Source organism: Pleurodeles waltl, chromosome 3_1, assembly GCF_031143425.1.
Source record: "Pleurodeles waltl isolate 20211129_DDA chromosome 3_1, aPleWal1.hap1.20221129, whole genome shotgun sequence".
Classification (NCBI taxonomy): Eukaryota; Metazoa; Chordata; class Amphibia; order Caudata; family Salamandridae; genus Pleurodeles; species Pleurodeles waltl.
Genome location: NC_090440.1, coordinates 1,001,688,082 through 1,001,713,125, shown reverse-complemented (window position 1 = coordinate 1,001,713,125; position 25,044 = coordinate 1,001,688,082). Strand labels below are relative to the sequence as shown.

At 46.8% G+C, this 25,044-nt stretch overlaps 1 protein-coding gene across 1 annotated transcript in view; it reads left to right on the top strand.

Annotated features, from left to right (window-relative positions):
- PLA2R1 (phospholipase A2 receptor 1) overlaps positions 1–25,044 on the top strand; it is a 1,061,792-nt gene that overhangs the window by 512,561 nt on the left and 524,187 nt on the right. Inside the window, exon 9 of the mRNA XM_069224206.1 lies at positions 4,697–4,804. Within this exon, the coding sequence (XP_069080307.1) occupies positions 4,697–4,804 (108 nt within the window). The remainder of the gene's footprint in view (positions 1–4,696; positions 4,805–25,044) is intronic.

Below are 25,044 nucleotides of genomic sequence, written 5' to 3'. Positions count from 1 at the left end.
GCATTCATACTTATTGTTTGTGGGGTTAACACTCCTAGTCCTGCCTGTCTCATTGTCTCCAATGGTGTTTCAACTGGGCTAAGGTCTAACAAAGACCTTGTTTTTTCGACCTCTTGCTCTCCCGGGACCATTAGCTGGGGAGTTCCTATAGACCCTCCTCTTATTACATCCTGGGTCATTACACCAGGCTTACCGTGTGCATACAATGGCACCGGTGGACCAACGGTAATTGGCAATGATATTGCAGCTGGTGTCTGACCTGGTCCCAAACCTTGTGGAGCAGCGACTCCAAAGGTCTGATCCAGTGAAGCCGGGGCACGTATTAATGGAGGTCCTGCTGCTGGATTATATCCCGGTATCAGTTGTGGCTGCGGCAGCAATTGCGGAGTTGACTCAATCTGCACTAACCTCGATTTTGTATATATCGGGTCTGGCGGCACTATTAGATTTGTAGTAGTTTCTAGTAATGGGACGTCTGGATAGATTCTCTGCATCTGCAGTGGAGGTTGCAACTGTATCTGCATGTCTGGCGCAGTGGGGACACTGACACCATTCTGTATTGAACCCATATCATTAGTCTATACTGTATCAGTAACTCCCTTCTCCTGCGTCTGGTTCCCAGGATCTGCACTAATGCTCGGGACATTGTCACTTACCGCATAAGGTGGCGGGCGATCATGTAATATCTGGTTTAAAAATTCTTTGTTATCTGAATCATCTTCTTCTTCCCAAGATCTTTTAGTTTCTTTAGGCTTACTAGAGTCTTTGTCTGTTTTGCATGTGGCTTTCTTCCCCTGTGCCTCATCTCCCTGTGTTATTGCTGGGAACAATTTTAATCCATCAACTATTCCCCGTCTCCACATTTTGCTCTCATTATCCCACCTAGCTTCTGCTAAAGTCTTTTCTGCCCTTCTTATTCTTCTTTGGAATTTTTCTTGTCTCTGTTTAAGAGCCATTAGATCCCAAATTGCTAAAGCCTCATACTGAGCTGGCCTCGGAGGTGGTTTCTGTACACCTAACATCCACTTTAAATTCTCTAGAACTTTCGTGTTGAACATCCCGTGTTCTGGGAATGCCAAACATCCTTCCTTTTCTGTCAATTTGCGCCACTGTTTCATCCATAAACAAGGCGCAACACCTTTTTCCTCCAGTTCCCTCAGGCGGTGTAGGCTCCCCTTCACTCGCCATAATGTATGCGTCTTCTTTCAGAGCACTCTTAAAAGCCTTGACAAAATTAATCTTTACGTCTTCCTTTTGTTTGTATTTAATCAAGAAGTGACATTAATTCCCAGGGCACTCTTCACCCACCTTTCTCAACCTATTGCCTCTCACGGACGGCAGCCAATCCGTGCGCGACCCCTCTCGACAACCAACCTATCTCAGCGCGGCACCACTGACGTCACACTTACACACTGCAGCTGACAAAGTCTTGCGGCTCGTCCGCCCCTCGCTAGATTCACACCAAACTAATGCAAAAATTACTGCGAGCACCTTAACAACAAAAGCACAAATTTGCTGGTTTACTACAGGAAGGGTAACACATTCGCTTCAGAACTTTACAGAGAATTCACTTGAAGCCTCGGCCGTTACTCTCTCCTTCTCAGTTCCCGCACCCGCAAGCAGAATTCGACCCCCAAATCCTACTCTCGACTTGTCAATGGTTCGTCCTAGTGCACTTTAGGATTTGCCAAATCTTCGAAGGTTTCACACATACAATTTGATTCAATCTCGACTTGTCAACCACGCCCGATTGACCTAATTGACCTGCACAAATTACAACATAAACCCAAGTGTCTCCTACACTTGTCAATATACTCCGGAGTCTTAGACCACGACGGGTCCGTACATGAACAACCAACCACGTGCATAATTTTGATCACAAAGAGCCACACTCATGTGAAGTACGCCGACTTCCCTACTCTCATACTGCGGAGTATGCCCACTCCTACTAAAACAACATTTACCTGGCCTAGATACACGGAAACCTCACAATTGACCTGCGAAAGGCATAAGCTGAGCAAGCGCAAATCCTACGCCGCAAACATTTCCAACTCACTTAGGCAGGCTCCGAGATCCCAGGAAAGTCATGGTGAATTTAGAAACACATCATACCTCCAATTTACATTATTTCAGAAAAACAGTCTAAACAATAATTCTCCGTCCTAGGGCCCCAAAGGGGCAAACCGTCCTCTGCTACCAGAACTGTTAACGCGTCCCTTTTTAATAATTTATTACACATCAGGACTCGTTTTAGGCCAATGAATCTTTTGACCCAGTTGAGAGACACCGTAGGACGAGATAGCTAATCAATATGTCAATCAATGCATCAATAATGTCATCACTATTTATCACAACAATACATTTCACTTTAGTCAAAGTCATTAATCAATTCAAGACTCTACCATGACCTTGCAGCCATGAATAACCACACCAGATTAGTAGAATTTTATAGGTTTTATTCCCTATTAATTACAGTCTAAAAGCAGATGCGTTAATCTCAACACCAAGAAACATAATAGCATAGTCACGATATGGCAACTTTGGTAAGATTTAATTAAAGCAAGAATCACAAACATCAAAACATAACACGGCGTGAACTTAGATCTAATTCAACAGAGTGTCAATAATGCGTCAGTTCAACAAAGCATAGTCTCGATCGTTTGTCTATTTGTGTCAGTTTTGGTTAACACCTGTCCTAATCACTGATTAGCATTCCCATGTTGGGCTTCATGCAAAACAATTTAGAACACTAATTTGGAAAACATATAACTAAGGTCTCTGTCAAATAAGCTGTTGGTACCTAGAAAGGAAAGCAAACAGACAAATCACAAATGCATTGTCATAATTACCCTCCAAGGTTTAGGTCAGCACACAGGTTCTGTCTTCGTCTTCAGGACATCAGTCAATTTGCCATCAGGCAAAACTCAGCTCTGGGGCAAAAGGGCACTTCCCTCATAAGGAGGTAAATTGTAACATGGACAAATCCAAGGGTGAGGATGGTTTTAAGTAAAGCAACAAGTCACCAAACAGAGTGACAGAGTTTCTGGATAAAATCAATAGCATTCCCTAACCCACCTAAATGACTCCCTGTGACATGGGTTTTTATCCCTTTTCCATTGTACATTCCCCCGAAATTCTATTGGACATTTGTTATACCCCACTATCTTTAACCTATCAGAACATATATTAGGTAACCTAACTCTTCACCCCATATTATTTTACAAGTCTTTGATTGGTCTCCATAATTGAAGTCTTCAGAGGTGGCACGTCCGGTATGATTTCATCTTTCTGTAATTCTTTGCACATCTTTTGGTCAGCAGCTCCATTGTCTTCACCGGTTTGAATGACCTTGTACATTACATTAATCTACACTGTTTCAATTGGTTTTTAACATTTATTCTGCAAATAAGAAAAAGGCTGTGAGAACGGATCTAACATGGTTACATTCGTCTTCTAGTTTGAAGGAAAAAGAACATGCAGGGTTGTGTCCTTTTATGAGTCAGCACACTACAAAATAGAAAATACATTTAATATGAGAGCCAGGCAGCTAAGCTTCGGCTCATGATAACTTAAGGCCTATAAGGATTTCAGCACAGATTCAATCATGCAATCATTAGTACAAACTTATTTAAACATAATATAAACATTTTAGTCATTATTATTAGTCTACGTATACATTGACGGCCACTCCCCATGGTCACATTTCAGGGGCACTTTTAAGCACACATTAATTCATAAACATTTCGGGGGTCATTCCGACCTCGGCGGTCTTTTTTCAAGACCGCCGAGGCCGGGGGAGATAGAATACTGCCATTGCCGGCGGTATTCATGCCTCCCTATTCCGACATTTCCGCTGGCCCAGCGGAAATGGCACATCAACATTGCCGCCGGCTCGTAAACGAGCCGGTGGCAATGTTGATGTGCAGCGGGTGCAGTAGCACCCGTCACGCTTTTCACTGCCTGTAATTCGGGCAGTGAAAAGCGCGACGGGGCTACGCCTGGGGGCCCCTGCACTGCCCATGCCAAGTGCATGGGCAGTGCAGGGGCCCCGTGCGGCCCCTTACCACCAGCTTTTCAATGGCAGTGTCTACCGCCATGGACAGGCTGGCGGTCGGGGACTCATAATCCCCAGGGCAGCGGTGCTTGCACCGATGCCCTGGGGATTATGCCCACCAGGCGGAAGCCTGGCGGGAAAATGGAGGGGCCGGCGGTATGGCCGTGGCTTTTCCGCCACGGTCATACTTGCTGCCGGGACACCGCCAGCCTGTTGGCGGTGTTCCCGCCAGCAATCCGCTGGCCGCCAGGGTCAGAATGACCCCCTTCATGTTAATATAGATTATATATATATGCTACGCTCTCTAACCCTAAAATTCTATAATCGGGGACAGTCCAGTTCAAGGCGTTGTAACTTCATATGCCACTCTGATTCTTATATTCATTTTTACAAGGCTCTTTTAAAGGCAGCAGCCTCTACCAGCCACGCAAGTGACCAGTGTATTAACAATGTCTTATATTCATAATCAATCGGCAGGTTCAACTTATTTCTTTCATGTCAGTAGCAATATGTGTTGCTCATAAGAAAATTGGCAATATTTTTATTCTTTTCAGTGAAATATTTGGAATGCTTCCTCAGATCGAATTAACTTGACTCGCAAAGGTACACTTTGGTTTTAATTTATTTTAATTGTTTAACTAGGACGGACACTGGAACGTTCGAAGGTGCGAAGAAGAATATGTGTCTGTTTGTAAAAAGGCTGGACTTATACAAACATCTGCCAGTGAGAAGGAAACAGGCTGTCATGAGGTAAGTCTTGAATAGGGGCGGTATGTGTGCAAACCTGCATTATTCAATATACATTATTGTACGTGAACGAAGCATCAGATTCTTGTTGCTTCCTAGATTCGCAGCACAAAAAAAGCAGAATAGGAAATTCCAGCAGGGTGGTTAATGGTGCTTTGGATTCCTAACAGTTCCAACCCCAGCTGGCATACTTTGAGAGTCAAAGGTTAACATACTGCTGTGGACATCTGTGTAAATACTGGAGGCTCTCTTTGAGGTTTTTCTCGCTTCCTATTTTTATAGTGGAATCCCGGAGGAGCAGCACTGTGTCAGCGGCACCACACAGTTAATTGTACATTCATTCATCGACTATTCCTTCTACTGTAAAATGCAGATTTTAAGATTATGCAAAGCATGCATGAAGCGTTTATGAACCCGAACTCGGTGCATCGCGTGGAATCAATAGCTGTGAACACGTTCGTAGTTGCTTTGTCCTTGTAAACAAATGATTGCGAAAGCTAGAGTTCACGGACATCGATTTTGAAAGTGTCCAGCTGGAGCACTGATGGGTACGATGGTACAGCAACAACATTCAGAATCTATCCCTAGTGTTTTATCAGTTCTTTCTTGTCTCACACACTGCTGCTGGGATATTGGAATTTCACAATGAACAAAGGCGAACCAAAACCCTCAGATTCTGCTTTCACGTGGTAAACGATTGTGAAAGCATCACCATGTGCATGACGGGCCTAGATGTAACTGCTTGGCGCTGCTTCCACTGCATTTCGTTGCCAGGTTCCCTACTTGGAAGAAACCGATGCACCCGTGAACTTCAGTAAAGAAATTGAAATATTTTATATACTCAAGCATCAGTACACATTCATTGTAAACATACTGTAGTTATAAATAGCTACATAATTTCCTATTTAATAGTAAAGTTATCACTGAAGGAGCTTTGGCGAAGACAATGGTTCTGGCCTTGGAAAGCTAGTGCAGTGTTTATTTCTTATTGCAAGCATAAGCCACAAAATAATAAGAAGGAGGAAAGAAAACATGCTGCCACTTGTAATATAAAATGTGCATTTGAGATGGGAGGCATAGAAATGATAAAAATCAAAACGAGGTAGTAGGACGTCCCCGTCTATGGTCCCAATATTTGGAACAACACCCCTGTATCTATCAGGAACAGCACAACCCTGTTACAAGTGTTAAAAAACACCACAATACAGTAACAGTCTTTGTCTGTCCCAGAACCTAGCTACCTCTTCAATCATTCGTTGATTGCATCTTTGATTATGACTTTGTACTTTGTACTCTGCTGCCTTTTGGCTAGGTTTGCATTATAAATATATATCACCTTCTTGGGTATATTTATAAACTCTTGAATTGTCTAGGGGAGCTGTTTGGATACAAAGTAGCTGTCTAAATAAAAGTTTCAGCATAAATGAAGACAAAGGACTTACTTAGGGATGTAGGAGCTGTAAATGCACTAAAAACCCTACATTTGGTTAGTGAAGTTTACATGGAGCTAAAGGTGTTCAGTCTTATCTTATTGGTCCACTGCTCCTAAAGGTTAGGATTTTGTCATTATTGTTTGAGCAACTTCAAATTCTGAAAGTCTTTGTCTGTTAGAGAAATCTCGGGAAAGCTCATAAGTTTACAGTAAAAGGTTTTAAAGGTGTAAATCCTAGACCAGTTTGCATACTTTAAAATGTTCTTCAGCCTAGCTCGAACCCAGAAATTCATAGACTCATTAAACCCACTGACTTTGATGCAACCTGAAGCCTTATCCAAAAGTCCTGGCACATGTGCAAACATCAAGAAAGGTACCAAGCTACTAAGTCTAGCCTTTTTCGATGTACTAACGCATATGCTTGCCCTACAAGCTCCTCCATATCTCTTTGAAGACTGCCAGTTGAACCTGACAGTCCACAGAGAGTTCCAACAGAGAGGGAAACAAAAGTTGACTCTACCAAATGGGGGTAGGGGTGAGGTCACAGCCCTTACTCTCACCTTCTGTCTGTGTATTTTGGCAAAGTCCTTGCTACCAAGACAAAAGGTTTAAATGCGTATTGCACCAAACCTAATCAATCTTAAAGGAGAATGTGCTTGGCCAAGGCCTCCAGGTCTGGTCTCCAGCTGAAAAAGTCTGTTCCGCTGAGTTGTAAGTCTTGATGCAAACAGATCTATAATTGATGACTGGACCATCTTCCTCCAGTCCAGAAGGTGGTACACTTTGCATCCCATGCCCCTAGACTTGCATCTGATTTTAAAACAAGATCTGTGGAAGAGGGAAACATTGTTTGGCCTTTTCATGCATCAATGTGAGCAATCCACCAAGACACTTTAGCCTCCTCACCCAATAGAACTTATTGAAAATATTGAAGGCGTTTTGGAAGATGTCTTATTTTTAGCTGTTGCAGGGCCTGTATTGAAAAGGTCTTATAAATATTGCATGAATTTAAGATTCCAACAGACCCACGATCTTTGCCTGATGGAAATGTGAGTCTGTAGCGATACTGATCTTAACTAGGAATGGGTGAAAAATTGTGCTTTGCCATTGGAGTTTGCAGAGTTTTGGCCACTCCGCATTACACATGTGCTGTGTTTTTTCTCACGCGCGGCTCACCAACGGTAAGTTAGTGAGTAAGAATTGGCATCCCCTAGCGTTATTTTTTGTTGCTCAGAGGGCACCCAGCAAGATTTTCCCACCTCAGGTGGTCATGGGTGGTCGTGACCATTCACATTGGAAAAGCTGCTACTCAAGTAGAAAATCTACATGAGCGGTAGCAAAACCAACTTAAACAGCAGCGCACTCTGGCATGCCGCAATTCCACAAGTTCCACCCACCCCTAATCTTAACTTTTTCCTGATCTTTTTCATCTTGGCGTCTGGTAACATCATCATACCCTTTTCTGAGTCCACCAGAAACCCCCAAAAGTCCATCCTTTGGGAAGGAGTAATGTCTAATTTCTCTACGTTCACAATGAACCTCAGTCTCTGAATAAGATTGACTGCCATCTGAACCTGCTCCATGGACAGACTCTGCTTGTGATCGAATAAAATCATGTTGTCCAGGGACACAATAATTCCTAGACTTTGGGATATCAGAAAGACCAAAACCAATTTCTGCCACTTGGTGAAACACCAAGAGGCTGGAGATAGGGCAGATGGAAGGGACCTGAAGCTGTATAGATTTCCCTGCCAAAGAAAAAGGACAAACTTCCAATGACCCTGGAATATAGGGACTTTTAAGCATTCTTCAGATCCAAGCATGCCATACAATCTCCCATCAGCTACATGCCCCTCAAACAAACCACTGTTTCTATTCTGAAGTGGTGATGTAACACAAAAGGATTTATCACAGATATATCACAGGTTTTCGTTTATACAAAACATTGCCCTTTTTAACAGCAGGTCTCTGACTTATGCAGTTATCAGAGTTTCCCCTTCTTGTGGAAAAAATATTGGATTTACACACCTGGCCTGAGGGGGTACTGCAATTAAATCAATCTGAAAACCCCTTACAGTCTAAAAATCCCACAGATCTGTGGAAATATTTTTCCATTCTGTTACTAAAGTGCCAACTGTCCCCTAGTGTTTGCCAAATAAAGAGAGCACAATCTTTGCATTCTAACCCCCTTGATTGAACGTGAGAGTATCTGAATCTACAACAGCTGTGCCTTCTTTTCTTGAGAAAGAACACAGGCTTGGTGTACTTGAACGGGCAGTTATAGTAGTAGGATTTGAAAGGGGAGTAGTTGGCCAGCTAACCAACCCTGAAATCCACTCATCCTCGGGGAAACACACCCAAAGACTTTCATTACCAATACATATGCCTTATCATGGGAGGAAAACACTTGGATGTAATGTCCCATTCCCTTATAAAATCATAACCAAACAAGGGCCCTTGGGTATTTGAAGAAGTATCGGGTTCTTAAGAGAAGCCCTTTTCCCCCCTCAAAAAAGAGGCCAATGTCCTTTGAGCCCATCTGGACACCACATAATGGTCCAGCACTTTGACTGTGGACTTGGCTTGTTCAGCTGCACACATAATAATGAACTTGAAAAGATGTCCATGTGTTCGTTGAGCACCTTTTCTTGGGTCTTTCCCACTTTAACCAACAAATTTGACTATTCCAGCATCTGTGTTAGAGGTTAGAGCTATCTTGTTTGAGACTGTAGGCCTAGGGCACTCTGTTCTCATGCTTGCCCCTGAGGCACAGTCCATTGATGTTTGTTTTCTAGATTTAATATAGCCCTCAATTAATGAAGAAGAAAACCATTGTGCTGCAGTAAAGTGGGGTCAAACATAAGATTCCTTTCAGAATATAAAATGACTTCCTGGTATATATTTACTTTAGGTTTCTCAGGTGTATTAGATACATCATATTCATCATATCCCTCATCATTATAATTTAGATCATAAAGGATCATCAAGACACAGGTCATCAATGTCATATAAGGCCTCTTGAAATTGCCTCCATCATTACCCAGATATGGGTTGAACAAAATAGACACTTGTTCAGACATTCCTTGCAGAGTTGAACTACCACCAAAATCATCGTCATCACGCAGCACCAGGTGAAAGGTTTTCAGCATTTTGTTGCCCGCTGTGGAACTACTCAATAAATCAGAGGCAATGATTTGCCAATAGCAGAGACACCACTATCATGGATCAATTCTGTTCTTTTAGTGAAAATGCATAAGAAAACACAGCTGAAGGCCTACAACCACAAGGGCCAGTCGCTAATCTTGCACAAAAAAAAATATATAGTGGTGGGAAGGTCAGCTGCTTCAGTAAGTCATAAAACTAACATAAGCAATACAATCCCCAAAACCATCCCCCATCTCCCAATTCCTCCTGCTAGTGTGTGGTGCTGTCAAGCAGTGTGGTCAGTCTTGTGTGAGGTCACTCCTCCAGGTGTACAGAAAATCAGTCGGGTCACCCAGCAGTCTGGAGTGCGAAGCAGGCAAAGGAGTTTCAAGTAAATAGGCAAGTCACTTTGTAACATTTAGTGGATAATATACGTATGAAAGGGGCCTAGTCCAATGGATAATCATCTAGTTTTTGGACAACTTCTCCATACCCAGGATGTACCATAGTTTGTGCAGCCACCTTGTGAAATGGGGAATTTTCTCAGTAGCCCAGAGTGCGAGTATCTCCTGGTGTGCCACACTAAGAGCCAGTGCCATGGTGTTGCTGTGAAAAGAGGGGGGACGTCAGTGGGTTGGTGAGCTCTAAAATTGTATAGGCCGGGAACCTGGGGACAGTGGTTTCAAATGACCTGTCAATGTTGTCTAGCACCAGGTACCAAAAGCGCTTAAGTTTGGGGCAGTGCAAAAGTAGAGAGAGTAGTGTCCCAGTTCCCCTGCAACCCCTCCAACATGCCATCGAGCACCCTGTACTCCAGACGCCAAGCCTGGATGGAGTGAAGTACCAGTAAGACACAATTTTATATTCTGTCTCCACTTGATATATTGTGTGCTGCTTGCTGTGCTCTGTGGTAAATATCCACCCACTCCTTATCAGAAAGAGGCCAGCCAATCTCTTTCTCCCACCGTGCTTGCCCTGGGGAGTGTGTGATAAGATCTAATCTGCTAAGAATGGAGTACAGCTCAGAGACCAGTTGTTGATTGCCATCTTTCTTGACAAGCCATTTTTCAAAGTGCATCAAAGACCTTTTCGCATGCGGGTGCATCGGAGTGTGAAGCACCCAGTGGCAGACTTGTAAGTACTGCATTCGATCCGCTTCCTCCAGTGTATACTCATTTTTGAGCTGCTCATAAGGGATTATTCCTTGATAGTCCAATAAGCACCCTGTCTGTTTGTAGCCATTGTCTCAACCCATCTGGTTGTAACCCAGGAATAAACTCCAGATTCTCAAGAATGGGCATCAATGGGGAGGGGAAGTTTGTCAGGCCTGCCTTTACCACCACAGCATCCTATACTTTTAAGATAGCATTTGTTACAGGAGAGGAGTAAACACCCCAGGCTCTGTGCTTCTTGTCCTGCTCCATTCCACCAGAAATCACAATTACCGTGGCTAATGGTATCTCAGGAGGCAGGGCACAGCTGCAGATAAAGGAGCTGCCTATGGAGGTGCAATTTCTTCTTTTCCCAGATAAATCTGTTCATGTCAGCCTTTAGGGAGTGGAGGGCTTGTGGTGGCGGGGACAAGGGCAGCACCTGAAATAGGTAAAGAATGCGCAGTAGTGTGGTCATTTTGACAGCTGCTATCCTGCCTAGCCAGGAAAGTCCCAGTCATTCCCAGTTGTTTATGTCCACCTTTATATGTTTGGCCAGGTTGCTATAGTTTGAGTATGGTCTGGGAGATCATATTAGCGAATTGAATCCTGAGGTTCGGGATGTGGGAAGTAGCCCATTTGAATGGGAAATGATTCCAGAAGGAGGCCGCAGTCTCGGTCGTAACCGAGAGGTTGAGAATCTGTGGTTTTTGCATATTTACTTTGAAACCTGAGAGGGTTCCAAACAGTTGCAGCTCTGCCGCCAGGGCGGGAACAGTAGTCAAGGGCTCTGTGACAGCAAAGATTATGCTATCTGCATAGAGGCTGATCAGGTGTTGTTTACCATCAAACGTGATGCCAGAGATATCTGGTGGGCCTGCATAAACAGCTAGGACTCCATAAACAGAGCGAAGAGGAGGGGTGGAACTGGCATCCCTGGCACGTCCCCCGACCCACTGGGAAAGGTAGTGAGCTGATCTCATTGACCCGAACTGCAGCCCTAGGGGTGCTACATATGCTCTTGATTCACTCCAAAAACCGGGTACCAAAGCCACAGTGCTCCAGAGTTTTGAGTAAGTAATGCCAATGCACACTATCAAAAGCCTTCTCTGCGTCAAGAGAAAGGAGAAGAGTTTTTTTGTGGGACCTCAGGATTTTGTCAATCAGATGGTAAAGTCACCTAGTGTTGTCCCCGCCTTGGCGCATTGGTATTAATCATGCCTGGTCCAGGGAGATCAGTCCTGGTATGAGCAGGTTTGAGCAGTGGGCCAATATACTGGTGAACAATTTAGCATCCACGTTAAGCAAGGATATGGATTTATAGGACCCACAGAGAGCAGGATCCTTGCCGGGTTTAGGGATGACCGATGTGGAGGCCTCCAGCATGGAACCCGGGAGGGTTCCAGGGGACGCAAAGGAATTGAATAACCGAGTGAGGATAGGGGCCACCTCATGACAGAAGGTTTTGTCAAATCTGGGTGAAAAACCATCAGGTCCAGGGGATTTCATAAGCCTAAGGCGGGTAATGGCTGAGACCACTTTGTCAATTTGAATTGGTTTATCCAGGGAGTTTGTGACTGTGGAGGTAGCGAAATCAAGGGGTGGGACTCCAGGTATTCAGAGAGGTTCATTAGAGGACCCATCTGTGCTGCATAGATTGTCTTGTAAAAATTATGAAAAACGTCTGTGATCTGTATATCTGAGTGTACCTCAGTGGTGGGAGTGGGATGGATAACCCGGATGGACCCAGAGTGTATCTTGGCCTGTAGGCAATGAGCAAGCATTCTTCCAAGGCGGTTGTTTCTGAGATAAATTGTATGTTTCACTCAAGTAAGTGCATACTCACCCCTGTCAAGATTGAATCACTTGAGAGATGAGCGAATTCTCTCAAGTTCTGTCCAGATCCACAGGACCCATGTGTGCGTGTGGATAGCCTCAAATTCTAGAACTTTCAGCTCCAGTGTTGCCTGCTTCTCCTTACGACACTGGTTTTCAGAAGCAGATATATTGATAAATTCCCCTCTGACAATGAATTTCAGTGCCTCCCAAAGGGAGGATAGCACAGTCTGTCCATTGTTGTTAACTTCTAAATAGCCAACTATGGTCTTGTGGATAGATGTGACTGTCGAGGGGCACTGTAGTAGTGTGTCTCTTAAGTGCCAGCGTGAACTAAAGAATGGCAGGGATTTAGGCGGTCATTCTGACCCTGGCGGTCAAAGACCGCCAGGGCGGAGGACCGCGGGAGCACCGCCGACAGGCCGGCGGTGCTCCAATGGGGATTCCGACCGCGGCGGTAAAGCCGCGGTCGGACCGGCACCACTGGCGGGCTCCCGCCAGTGTACCGCCGCCCCATTGAATCCTCCACGGCGGCGCAGCTTGCTGCGCCGCCGAGGGGATTCCGACCCCCCCTACCGCCATCCAGATCCCGGCGGTCCGACCGCCGGGATCCGGATGGCGGTAGGGGGGGTCGCGGGGCCCCTGGGGGCCCCTGCAGTGCCCATGCCACTGGCATGGGCATTGCAGGGGCCCCCGTAAGAGGGCCCCTAAATGTATTTCACTGTCTGCTGCGCAGACAGTGAAATACGCGACGGGTGCAACTGCACCCGTCGCACAGCTTCCACTCCGCCGGCTCGATTCCGAGCCGGCTTCATCGTGGAAGCCTCTTTCCCGCTGGGCTGGCGGGCGGCCTGAAGGCGACCGCCCGCCAGCCCAGCGGGAAAGTCAGAATTACCGCCGCGGTCTTTCGACCGCGGAACGGTAAGCTGACGGCGGGACTTTGGCGGGCGGCCTCCGCCGCCCGCCAAGGTCAGAATGAGGCCCTTAGTGTGGAAGGTGAGGTATAAGGGTGCATGGTCTGATAATGATGTAGGAACTATATCAGAGTATACAATAAGGGCCTGCATGGCTGGGGTTGCCAGGAAGTGATCAATCTGGGCATACCTTTTGTGTGCAGCAGAACAATGGTAAAGTCTCTGGTGCTCGGGGGCTGAGAGCGTCTACGAGGTCCAGATTGATGTACATGACCACGTTTAGGTCGTCTGCAATCAGGATAGCCATGTCCGGGGTTTGAAAGAGCAGAGTAAGGGCATTTAGGATGATTGGTTCTTGCTGGTCATTGGGGGCATACCTGTTTGCTAGGGTGAAATGAAATGTTCCCAGCTGGCGCTGGCACACAAGGAAGCACCCTCGAATCTTGGTCACCTTAGCGAGTATGTTGCCCTTAAACTGCCCTGAAAATAAAATGGCTACCCCCCCCCTTTTTAGTACAGTTGGTAGACAACAGCAGCCGGGGAACCAATGAGAGCACATACGGGGTGCGTCTTTGAGTAGAAGATGGGTTTCTTGGAGTAAGCATATATCGCTACCAGAGCATTCTAATAGGGAAAGTATCGCTTTCCTCTTTGTAGGGTTGTTGAGGCCCCTAACATTAAGGCGTGTGACTTTGATATCCAGGGTTACTGGGCAGAGAGATGTAGGGAGAACCCCGAGGCCTGAACAGCATAGGGTGCATCCTTATTGAATAGAGAGGTGGGTGATGATGCCTAATGCCAGGTCTTCCCAGGCATGGGGTTGTACTGCTGTGCTGTAAGAAGCAATAACAACCCAAACAACAAGGAAGTAAAGAAAACAACCTGAAAGAAACAACATGTGAAAAACCTACGCCATCTGCCTGACCAAAGAGAGAAGGTGGTCCTGTCCGCCGAGAGGGGGGCTGAAAAGGCATCACACCTGGGGTGACCATTTATCTCTCACCCCTGCCCTTTAGCCACCCACCTGCCCATGGAGCTTAAAGCAAGATACAGATTAAGTCTCAGCATCAGGGTTCCTCCCAGTGGTCAGTTGTCCCCGATAGAGACTGAAACATTGCTTGTCTCTCCCTAGCCATTGAGGTGGGTCTGGCTTAGTAGCTGAAGTAGACCTCTAGCCAACGGAATGTCTTGTGTTTTTGGGAGTCTGGGGCTCTATCCGAAGCATCGAGAGTGGCAGGTTCTGAAAAGTCAAGGAGTTTACTAGCTTCCTTAAGCGATCGGAGTTGCAGTAGCTTTCCGTCAAGGGGAAAAAGTGGCCCCAGGACTATGTTACTTCAGGTTTGCCTAGATGAGTGGTGACAGGGTGGAAACCAAGTTGTTTTTTTGTAGGTGACCACTGATAAATCTTGTTATAACATAGGTGTGTGTCCTCTAAAATGCACTGGGTGAGTCTCTCATGCTTCGCAGATGATAAGTTCTTTCATTTTGGAAATCATGAACACACACCAGCATATCAGCCAGAGGAGCTTCCTCCGGTCTCGAGAAGCCCACATGATGCACTCAGTCAAGCTTGAGGTCTGTGTCCTGCAGGTCTCCTAAGATCTGCCAGAAAAACATCCTGATATACTCCTAGAGATTTGAGCCCTCTGCGTGTGTTGGGTCCTTCCTGATCCACACATTGTTCCTCCATGAGTGATTTTCTAAGTCTTCAGCCTGGGCATAAAGCTCAACATGTTGCTCCCTCAGGCGCAGGACCTCCTGCTGTAACCGATCAACTTCCTCTTCTCTGGTCGTTTCACGGTCTTTAGTAGCTGAGACCCTATCGCCGATTTCATCCAGACCTTATGCAGGTCGGCCAAGAGGTCCCTTTTTTCTACCTGCAAGTCATCACAGAGGGATGTGAAAGGGGCCTCCAGAAAGGTCTGCGTCACCGGGCCCTCGCCCTCTTCAATGCCCCCTTGGTGGTCTATGACTTGAGCCAGGGGCTTGCCATTGCCCGAGGGCCTGGCGTGTTTGATGATCATGTCTTTGCGGGAGCTCTCTGTCTTAGTTCTGGCTGTTGACATAATGAGGTCCCAGGAAGAAACAACATCCAAGGAGGTGACCAGTTGATGTAGGTAGCAAAGTGCAGGCGTTTTTGGGCCCACAGGACCCTCAGGATGATGCGGGATGCTGTAGTGGGAGGTAGAAGCCTGTCCCCCATGTCAGTCCATCTGGTGCAGGGAAAGTGATGGCGGTCTGCCCCTGATTTATGATGCAACTTGGTTGAGCCCTTACGAGACCCCGCAGACAGTGGAAAGAGCTGTGTGGAGGGCAGCAAGGGGACCAGGGCCCTTAAGGTGTGCATACAGAGCTCATACCCAATATTGAGAGAGTGCTGGGACACCATCCTCTGAGGCCGCTGGGAGGTGCCCTCTGTCTCCGAGAGACAACAGTTTCAAAAGTGGAAGACACAGCTTGGTGACAGAACTCAAGAACGAATTATCTATGAACTCCCTGAAGTTCCCTTTGAAAACCTCCTCATCAATCTCTGCCATGCCTTCATGGCTGTCCCCACCATCATTACGTTTCACATTTACTTCATAGCCCAATAAACCCTCAGAGAATTGAATCCCACCAGAACCAATTCAAAATAGATTTAGGAATCCATCTGCCTTTTTCCTTTTTTAAAGTTTAAACAAAATCCCTTAGATGTCATTCAAATTGTACATTTTGTCAGAGACATTTACATAAACATGTGCAATCATGCACACAGAAGAAATATACTATATTGTTTTACAAAGTATAACCATACACAAATGCATTGATTAAAAAGTAAAGTTAAGAAATAAGAGAACAAAGCCTAAGCACTGAAACTGGTGCAAACGCTGAAACTGGTACAAATCAGAAATTACCATTCAAGTGTGACCGCGCTCTGAACTGAAATACACTGTGCCCAAAAGCTGATAGAATGTATCATCTGCCAGGCATCTCTGGAGCCTTTGAGGCCTCTTTATTTATTTAATGCGTCCTGCAGGGAAAGTAATTAAAGGCTTCAAACGGCCTGACTTTCCCAGAAAGACACCACCGGGAGGAAAGACAAATGGAATAAACATGCCCAGAGCCCATGAAATAGATGTATTCTTGCATCTAACAAGCACAAATGAACTATTTTTCTTGAAACCATGTACTCAAGGCAAACAGCAATAACAGCAACACAGAATGCTTATAAATGTAAGTACAACTCCCTTTTCCAGAACCACACAGAAGAAACGTATCTCAAATCAGTAAGAAAAGAGGATGCCTTGATTTAATGGTATCTGTTTATACTCTATGTATTTATGTCGCTTTCTATTGGGGCTACTGGATTGTGGGATTTGTAGTTTTTTAAAAGTGCTGTTGATAATGATCAGTAAGAAGAGAGTGATGCATATCATGAGCCTCCGAGTCTTGTGATAAAATGTGGTTTCATTTTTATGTCCTTCCTCACTTGGAATACTGTATGTTACTATAAACCAAACTAGTAAATCCTTTTTCAAAACTTATGTGTGTGGTGGGTTGTAGCTTTATTAGGTCAAGCGCGCAAGTGCTTTCTGATCTGCTGTTATCTATCTGTGGGCCTTTAACCACGCCCATCTCACGCCCATCATTTTCACTCGTTTGTGGGCTTGCCTTTCAAAACTTTTGCGATGTCACTAGTAAGCACTTTACGTTTGTCCCGCTTTGAAGCGGTTTTGTTACTAGCTTGCAGACTGACCCTGTTACATGAATAATTACACAATTGTCTATTTACTACAGCATGGGCGAACTATTTGTTTTCTCTCTCCCCTTCACGCCTCATGGCGGCTATGGCCCTCACAGCGCTCACAGCGCCTACAGCGAGAGCTCCATCGGCGGTATTGAAGCGCGGGTCACATTGTTCACAGAACAGGGGGCAGATGTACATAGCTACTTTCTTGTCGCAAATGGCCCGATTCACAAAATCAGGCCACTTGTGACATGAAAAAAGCATTTAAGTATGTGCAAACCTTGTTTTGCGTTTCAGTAATCTATTTACCGAATCGCAAAATAGATTTGTGAGTCGCTATTCAGAAGGGTTGTGCCAAGGGCGTCCTTTCCGAAGAACGAGTCACAGTGGTATGTAAGATTGTTTTGCAACAGTAAATGCGGTTGCAAAACAATCACAGTTACCACCAATTTCATATTGGGGGTAACCAATTTGTGAAGCTAAAATATTTTTTCAGAGCAGGAAGTGGTCCTACAGACTACTGCGTCCTCTGAAATAAATGAAAACAAAAAACATTGTTTTGTTTGAAATGCATCCCATTTTCCTTTAAGGAAAAGGTGGACAATGTTTGGTGAGCATTGGTAAGACTGTTCTATTTTTCTTTCTCTACGCCCTAGTCCCAAAAAGCCCCCTTTGCTTTTTTTGTTTTTAAATTGTGTTTTAACAGAGTAGGATTCCACCTCTTGACATAGCAAAATGTTGCCCTTATTAAACATTATTTTGATTCAGCTTTTTATTATGGGGAAGAGAAAGGCATCAGATCATCCCCTGGGTGCTGGAAAGGAACCCAAGTCTGCCCAGACACGCATTACAGAATATTGAGAATTTGATAGTGGAGGTGGAGGACATCTTTAATAAAAGGAGAACTTTGCAAGCAGCGCAGGCACTCAGGGCCTCAAAATCCAAGATAACTCAATTTTATAAAGGGAAGGCGACTGGTGTCTGCCCAGGGGCTATTAGTTCTTTCTTGACAAATTCACAAGTTGCTGGGGAGGTAGGGGCTTTGTCTTCTTCTGTCCTGGATGCCATACAGCTAACCCCCACAAATGAGTGGTCATATCTGAAAGTGTCAATGGCTATTCAATCCACCAATTCTACCTCTGTAGTCACTTCTAACTGTCATGCCCCGTGAACTGGCCTGGACAGAGAAATGACACTGCACGCAATGTCTATTTTGGCACCTAAATGTTTGCCCGATATTAAAGCTATTGCTAACAGTCTGAGAAACAAATGTAATATTGTAAAGGATGCTATTTATCCTTTGAGTATGAAGTGGACTTGTTTTCTGGAACTCAAAAATAGCTTAATAGAGAAATCCTCCATATGTCAGGCTTGTAATCATTTGGTTCATTACCTAGAAGAGCCTGCCTGCCCACCTAGCCTTCCTATCCCTGTTTCAACATCATGGGGTAACTATGTCATAGGGAACAGTCATGTGACTCCTGCTCCCCCTTCACCTAGAGATACCATTGTCCATTGCTTGGGTTCTGGGAACATTGGCAGAGAGAATAATGATATACCTGTTAACGCTCTGGCCATAACAAAGAATGATACACACTCCTCACATGCACAATACCTGTCCCACACACTTTAAGCAAAGATCATTCAAGGGGGTCAACATGCACAGATTTGCCTAGTGCTGTCATATTGGATCTTTCACCTGATTGCACACCCTAAGTGTTTGTCTTGGTAAAGGTACCCCCACTCAAGTTAAAGACCAGTGAATATTAGCACCAGCTCGCAAACAGGGTGACACACTGACTGACAACAAGGGCATGTTAGCATTTTTGCCCAAATCAACATGGTGTGCACAATGCAGTGGGGCATGGCCCTAAAAATCTTTATGGCAATTGCATAGTGATCAATTTCAGCAATAGTTGGCCTGCAGGTAGAATGTTTGCCTCTTTTTAGAGCAAGGAACATTCAACTGTGAGCGTTGTGGTGCAGCCATTGGGTTTTATTTTACAGACATGGCAATCTGCATAATTTTAATCAGAGTATTCCTAGACACAGTCCACTTTTGCTGAGTCATGGGTAGTACAGGCCTCACCTCAAGCCTACTAAGGCAATTGTCAGCCCCTCTTCCTCTCTAAAAGGTTTTATGCTTTTAACACACTTTGGCACTCATTATGACACTAGTGGTAAATCCCGCTTCCTGCCACGCTGAAGGCGCCAACATATCGCTGCGGTGGCGGATATTCGTTCACCATATTATGACACACACACCAAACCGACAGAATACAGCCACATACACAAATCTGCCAGACCAAAGGTCAGTGATAACGTGCCGGCCCCCAAAACCCATACCATTACGCCAACAAAACAATGACCATCACATTATGACCCACGAATCACCATGGCGGACATTCAACAGCAGTACACGATTGGCGGTACATACCGTAGTGCTCAGAATGGACACCCACATACAAAACAACACTACATTGGCCAATACTAAAGACACACACCTGACACCCATATACACACCACACCAACACACCCACACCACTATAAAACACACACCCACATTACCCACAACCCCTTACGAACAACAATTGCAACCAGAAGACTGAGAAGAAGAGCACAGAGACAACTAGACACACACACCACTTACACCCATACACCCCTCACGCACTCCACATCACACACCCCACCACATTACCCAACACACCCTCACCACACACATCACACAACACCCATGGCACCACAAAGGCACCCCCGTTTCACTGAGGAGGAATTAAGGGTCATGGTGGAGGACATTGTCAGGGTACAGCCACAGCTCTTTGGAGCACAGGCACAGCATAAATCTATAGCAAGGAAGATGGAGCTATGGCAGAGAATCGTGGACAGGGTCAATGCCATGGGACAGCACCCAAGAACAAGGGATGACATCAGGAAGAGGTGGAACGATCTTCAGGGGAAGGTACATTCCATTGCAGCAAGGCACCGCCACCTCCTCCCCCACAGCTCACAATCTGGGAGGAGCAGGTACTAGCAATACTGCATCCTGAGGGACTTGCTGGAGTTGCCGGAGGACTGGACTATGGTAAGTCCAAATTTACTACCTATCACCCCCCCCCCCTAATACCTGCATGTCATCTCACACCCACACCCTCACTCCCATCACTCCACTCCATCCCACACACTATACCTACACATCTGACTAACCCCAATGCCAAGCCCTGCATGCCATACCAATGCACGGACACCCCTCCCAGCCCTGCATGGACACCCATCACTAAAGCATGCACAGCATAGGGAAACTAACATAACCACACTACATCACCTTACACAAGCAAAAGCTGTCAGGGCAACACCACCCATAGAGGGAAAGCTAGGGATGACAGTAACTCTGGATTTCTGGATCTGGAGGACCTACCTGCCCCATCAGGGACCACTGACAGCCAGTCACCCAAGCACAATCAGAGGCCACCACAGAGCCTCCCCCATCGGGAACCAACACCACAGCACCCACCCATCGTACCCAAACCTCTGTCCCCAAGACATGTCAATCAGCAGTGTGCCCACCTGCACAGGGACCCCAGGCCACACCTCATACCCAAGACAATCAGGGACTTGGGGTCAGTGGCAGTGGGCACACCGTTCAGGGGACAGGACCACAGGCAAACAGGGAAACTGGGAGGAGTGCTGTGCGCCAGGGGCACGACAGGAGCAGGGAACCGACTCTCCAGGAGGCACTCTCTGAGATCCTGGGAGCCTACCAACATTCCCAGGATACTATGGGCCAGATCCTAGACAACGGTAAGGAGAACAGGCGGCTGCAGGAAGGACAGTATCAGGGGATCAGGGAGGACTTGCAAGCCATTAACAATACCCTGATCTCTATAGCAGCGGTGCTGGCACACATGGCTAACATCATGAGGGAGGCAACAGCACAGCAGCGGGCCCCTACCACTAGCCAGTCAACTGAACAGCCCTCCACTTCCACTGCCGCTAGTCGCCAGGAGGCCCCACCACAGGGCCCACAGGCCACCAGCATCCCCTCCTCCTGCAAAAGGTGAACCACCTCGCAAACGTTCCCTGCGAACCAGACAGAAGCCAGAGACACTTGCCAAGACCACTGCCAGGAAATGAGACTCTCATGATTGTCCCCCTTGTGCCCCACTCAGTCACTTTGTCCACTTTGAACTGCCATTGCTCCCCTTCCTATGGCCTTTTGGACACTGCACCTGTGCTACAATGATACTGGAACAATACCCTGGACTTTCCTCCATCATCACCCTACTATTATTTCATGTGTTCAAAATTTGCATTGATTGAAACAGCTACATCCATTGCAAATTAACTGTACATAGTGAGAGCATAGAAAGACCTGTTGCTGGCTGTAGTGATCACATCAGGACATTGTTGTCATATCACCAACATCTGTAAAATGATAGTCCATACGTAAGTATAGGTAACAAGTGGGTAATGCCAGCATGCCACTGCCACACAGAATACAGCAATAGTCATACAAATGTGATGTTGTACTGTCTCACCTGTGTGTCATTGGAAGTACTGACGGATCACTTATGTTCTGTTGTCCACATCCTCATCCTTTGCCTCCTCATCCTCACTGTCCTCAGGGTCCACTGCTGCCACAGGGGCATCTCCAGTTTCTTCCTCCTGCAGAAAAGGTACATAGCGTCTGGGGGCCAGGTTGTGCAACATGCAGCATGCCACTACTATCTGACAGACCTTCTCGGGTGAGTTGCATAGGGATCCACCAGTCAGATGGAGGCACTTGAACCTGGCCTTCAGGAGGCCAAAGGTCCTCTCAATGAACCTTCTGGTTCGCCCATGTCCCTCATTATAACGTTCTTCAGCCTTTGTCCTGGCATTCCTCACAGGGGTCAGCAAACCACAATAAGCTTGGTTAGCCAGACTCACCTGCAAGTATTGAGGGACAACATTTAGCCTCACAATAACCTATTAGGTTAACAGCAGAGGCATACTCTAACATACACTGGGTAGGGACCGAGGCTCACCTATAAGCAACACCCGGTGCCTCTGTAGTTGGGCCATCACATTTGGGATGCTGCTATTCCTCAGCACAAAGGCATCATGCACCGACCTAGGATATTTAAAATGGACATGGGAGATGTACTGGTCCACCATCTGCACATTCATGGAGTGGAAACTCTTATGATTCCTGTACACCTGTTCATTCTGCCGGGGGGACAAACACAATATGTGTTCCGTCAGTAGCACCAATAATACTGGGAATATGTCCCCTTGCATAGAATCCAGCCTTCACAGTGGATAAATCTTCCACCTGTGGGAAAGCAATGTAGCTGCACATGTGTTTTACTAGGGCAGACAAGACTCTTGCGGCCCACTGAGAACATGAGTTGTGACATTCCTGCTGCCAAGCCCACTGTTACTTGGAAAGAACCTGTTGCCAGGAAATGGAGCACTGATAGAACCTCGACAAGAGGGGGGATCCCAGTGGGATGTCGGATAGCTGAGATCAGGTCAGGCTCCAACTGGACACACAGCTCTGTGATTGTGGCCCTGTCCAGTCTATAGGTGAGAATAATGTGCTTGTCCTCCAGTGTTGCTAAGTCCACCAGGGGTCTGTACACCGGGTTATGTCTCCATCTCCTATTCATCCACAGCGGTAGGTATCTAAGGGACACAAGAGTGAGTAGGCTGTCACAATTGGAACAACTATACCACAACAGCAGTCCACACTGTGCATATATGTAGTGGGACAGTGTAATTTTCAAAGTATGTGCCTATTTATCCCGTGACGCAGCAATTATCGAGAGGCCTGCCCCCCTCCCTGAAATGGCAACCGTCTGTCCTGTGTGGAGGGACAGGTGGAAGTGAGGTAATTCCGCCGACATTGAGCGTCGTATCGGTAGGCGGTCGTGAACCGCTGTGCAATTCCTCATTGGCTAATATTGGGCCCTATGGAGTAAAGTGGCCAATGGGGATGTACGCCGGTGGTGATGGTGTACACCGCCGTGGACATGACCGCCATTTTCCAAATCATTCCTCACTTGTTTCCTGACCTTCCACAGGAGAAGACCTACCCTGCATGTGCTGCTGTGAGTAGTGTCAGTTACCTACCATGGCCCGTGTGACTGGGGAAAGGGTCCCATTCTTCACTTCGGAGGAGTTGGAGTGACTGGTGGATGGGGTCCTGCCCCAGTACGGACTGCTGTACAGGTGAGTACACTGTGGGCACGATGCATGAGGCATGGATGCATGGGGATGTGTGTGAAGGCGTTGTGTAAGGGGGTGATTATCTGTTGATGGTGTACATGTCGGGCGCTGGGCAATGTGTGTGCCAATGGTGATGGAAAGGGTTATGGTGGGCCATGTGTGTGACAGCCTGGACTGTTAGTTTAATGGTTTTTTTCTGTCTTTATTGCTATTGCAGGTCAGCACCCTACAAAAGAAGGGAATATGGCGTGCCATCACCAGGGAGATGCCGACACTGGGGGTCTATGGAAGGTGGAGCACCCACTGTTGGAAACGGTGGGAGGACCTGAAACGCTGGGCACGGAAGACCGCGGAGTCCCAGCTGGGGTTGGCCTCCCATCGAGGAAGGGGTGCTCGTCGGACCCTGACCCCCGATGGCCAGCATACTGGCAGTGGCCTACCCTGAGCTGGAAGGGCGGTTGAGGGAATCACAGCAGCCACAAGGGGGTGAGTACCGTGGGTATCATTAAAAATTTTGGCTGGTGGAGTGGTATCTGAGTGGTGGTTGAGTGTTAGTTGGTGCCCCTAAGGCCAGGCCAGAAATTGCAGCGTGGATCATCTGAAGGGTAATAGTTGCATGACAAATACAGGTAACCTAGCTTGTTAGTAGTCACTTCTAGGCAGGGCTGCATGGGTCCCAGTAATGCTGCAGTTGACAATTTGTGCTCCTCATCATGCCTTGGTGACTAGCCATATCACTGGTAGTGCAATTCATAGTGCGTAGGCCTGTTCTCTGTGTGTGAGGGTGCTGTGTATGCCAACGGTGGTGTTGGTGCAGTCAATGACCCAGTGTATCTTTTGTCTCCCCCCTTTCTTGTTTTGTCATCCTGTCCTTGTGTGCATTAGCATCATCAGGCGGAGGAGCAGGGGCACCGGTGACAGAGGGGGATGCATCCCACATGACCCTGGAGGCAGAGTCCACCGACGCTGAAGGAACCAGTGGGAAGGAGGGCGAGGGGAGCACCATGGCAGAGACTGGAGGGGACAACACAGACTCTGATATCTCCTCCAATGAGAGCTCCCTGGTGGTGGCGGACACCTCTGTGACCACCCCAGCTGCAAGGACAGCCTCCACCCCTCATATTAGATCTGCTCACCCAGTAGCCCCTCAGCGAGTTGCCCATACCTGCTCACCCAGGAGGGTGGGCATCTCCTTCGCCTCAGGCACCTCAGGCCCTGCACCAATGAGCCCTGCTGCCCTGAGTGAGGAGGCTATTGACCTCCTGAGATCCATCTCCGTAGGGCAGTCAACCATTGTGAATGCCATCCAGGGGCTGGCATCCCAGATATAGCAATGCAGTGCATTCCTGGAGGGCATCCACAGTGGATTGGTGGCCCAACAGAGATCGATTCAGGCTCTGACCTCCTCTCTGATGGCAGCCATTGTCCCTGTTTCTACTGTCCCCCCTCCAACTACCACTTCCCAGTCCCATTCTCCTCAACCCCAACCCATCCCAGGCACACATACAGACAATCATGCACAGAAGGCAACACACAAGAGTGGCAAAGGCAAACACAAGCACCACACTTCATCCCACAAGCACTCACACAAATACCATATAGTTGCAGACACAACAACATCCACTGCCTCCACTGTCTCCCTCTCCTCCTCCTCCTCCTCCTCCACCTCCCTCCCAGTCACATCCACACTCACACCTGCATGGACTACATCTACATCCACTATCAGCATCACCACCCCAAGCAGAACACACACCTCACTGGCAGACACCTCCGCAACAACCATACACGCGTCCCTTGTGTCCTCTCCCACTGTGTCTGTCCCCCACCTCCTA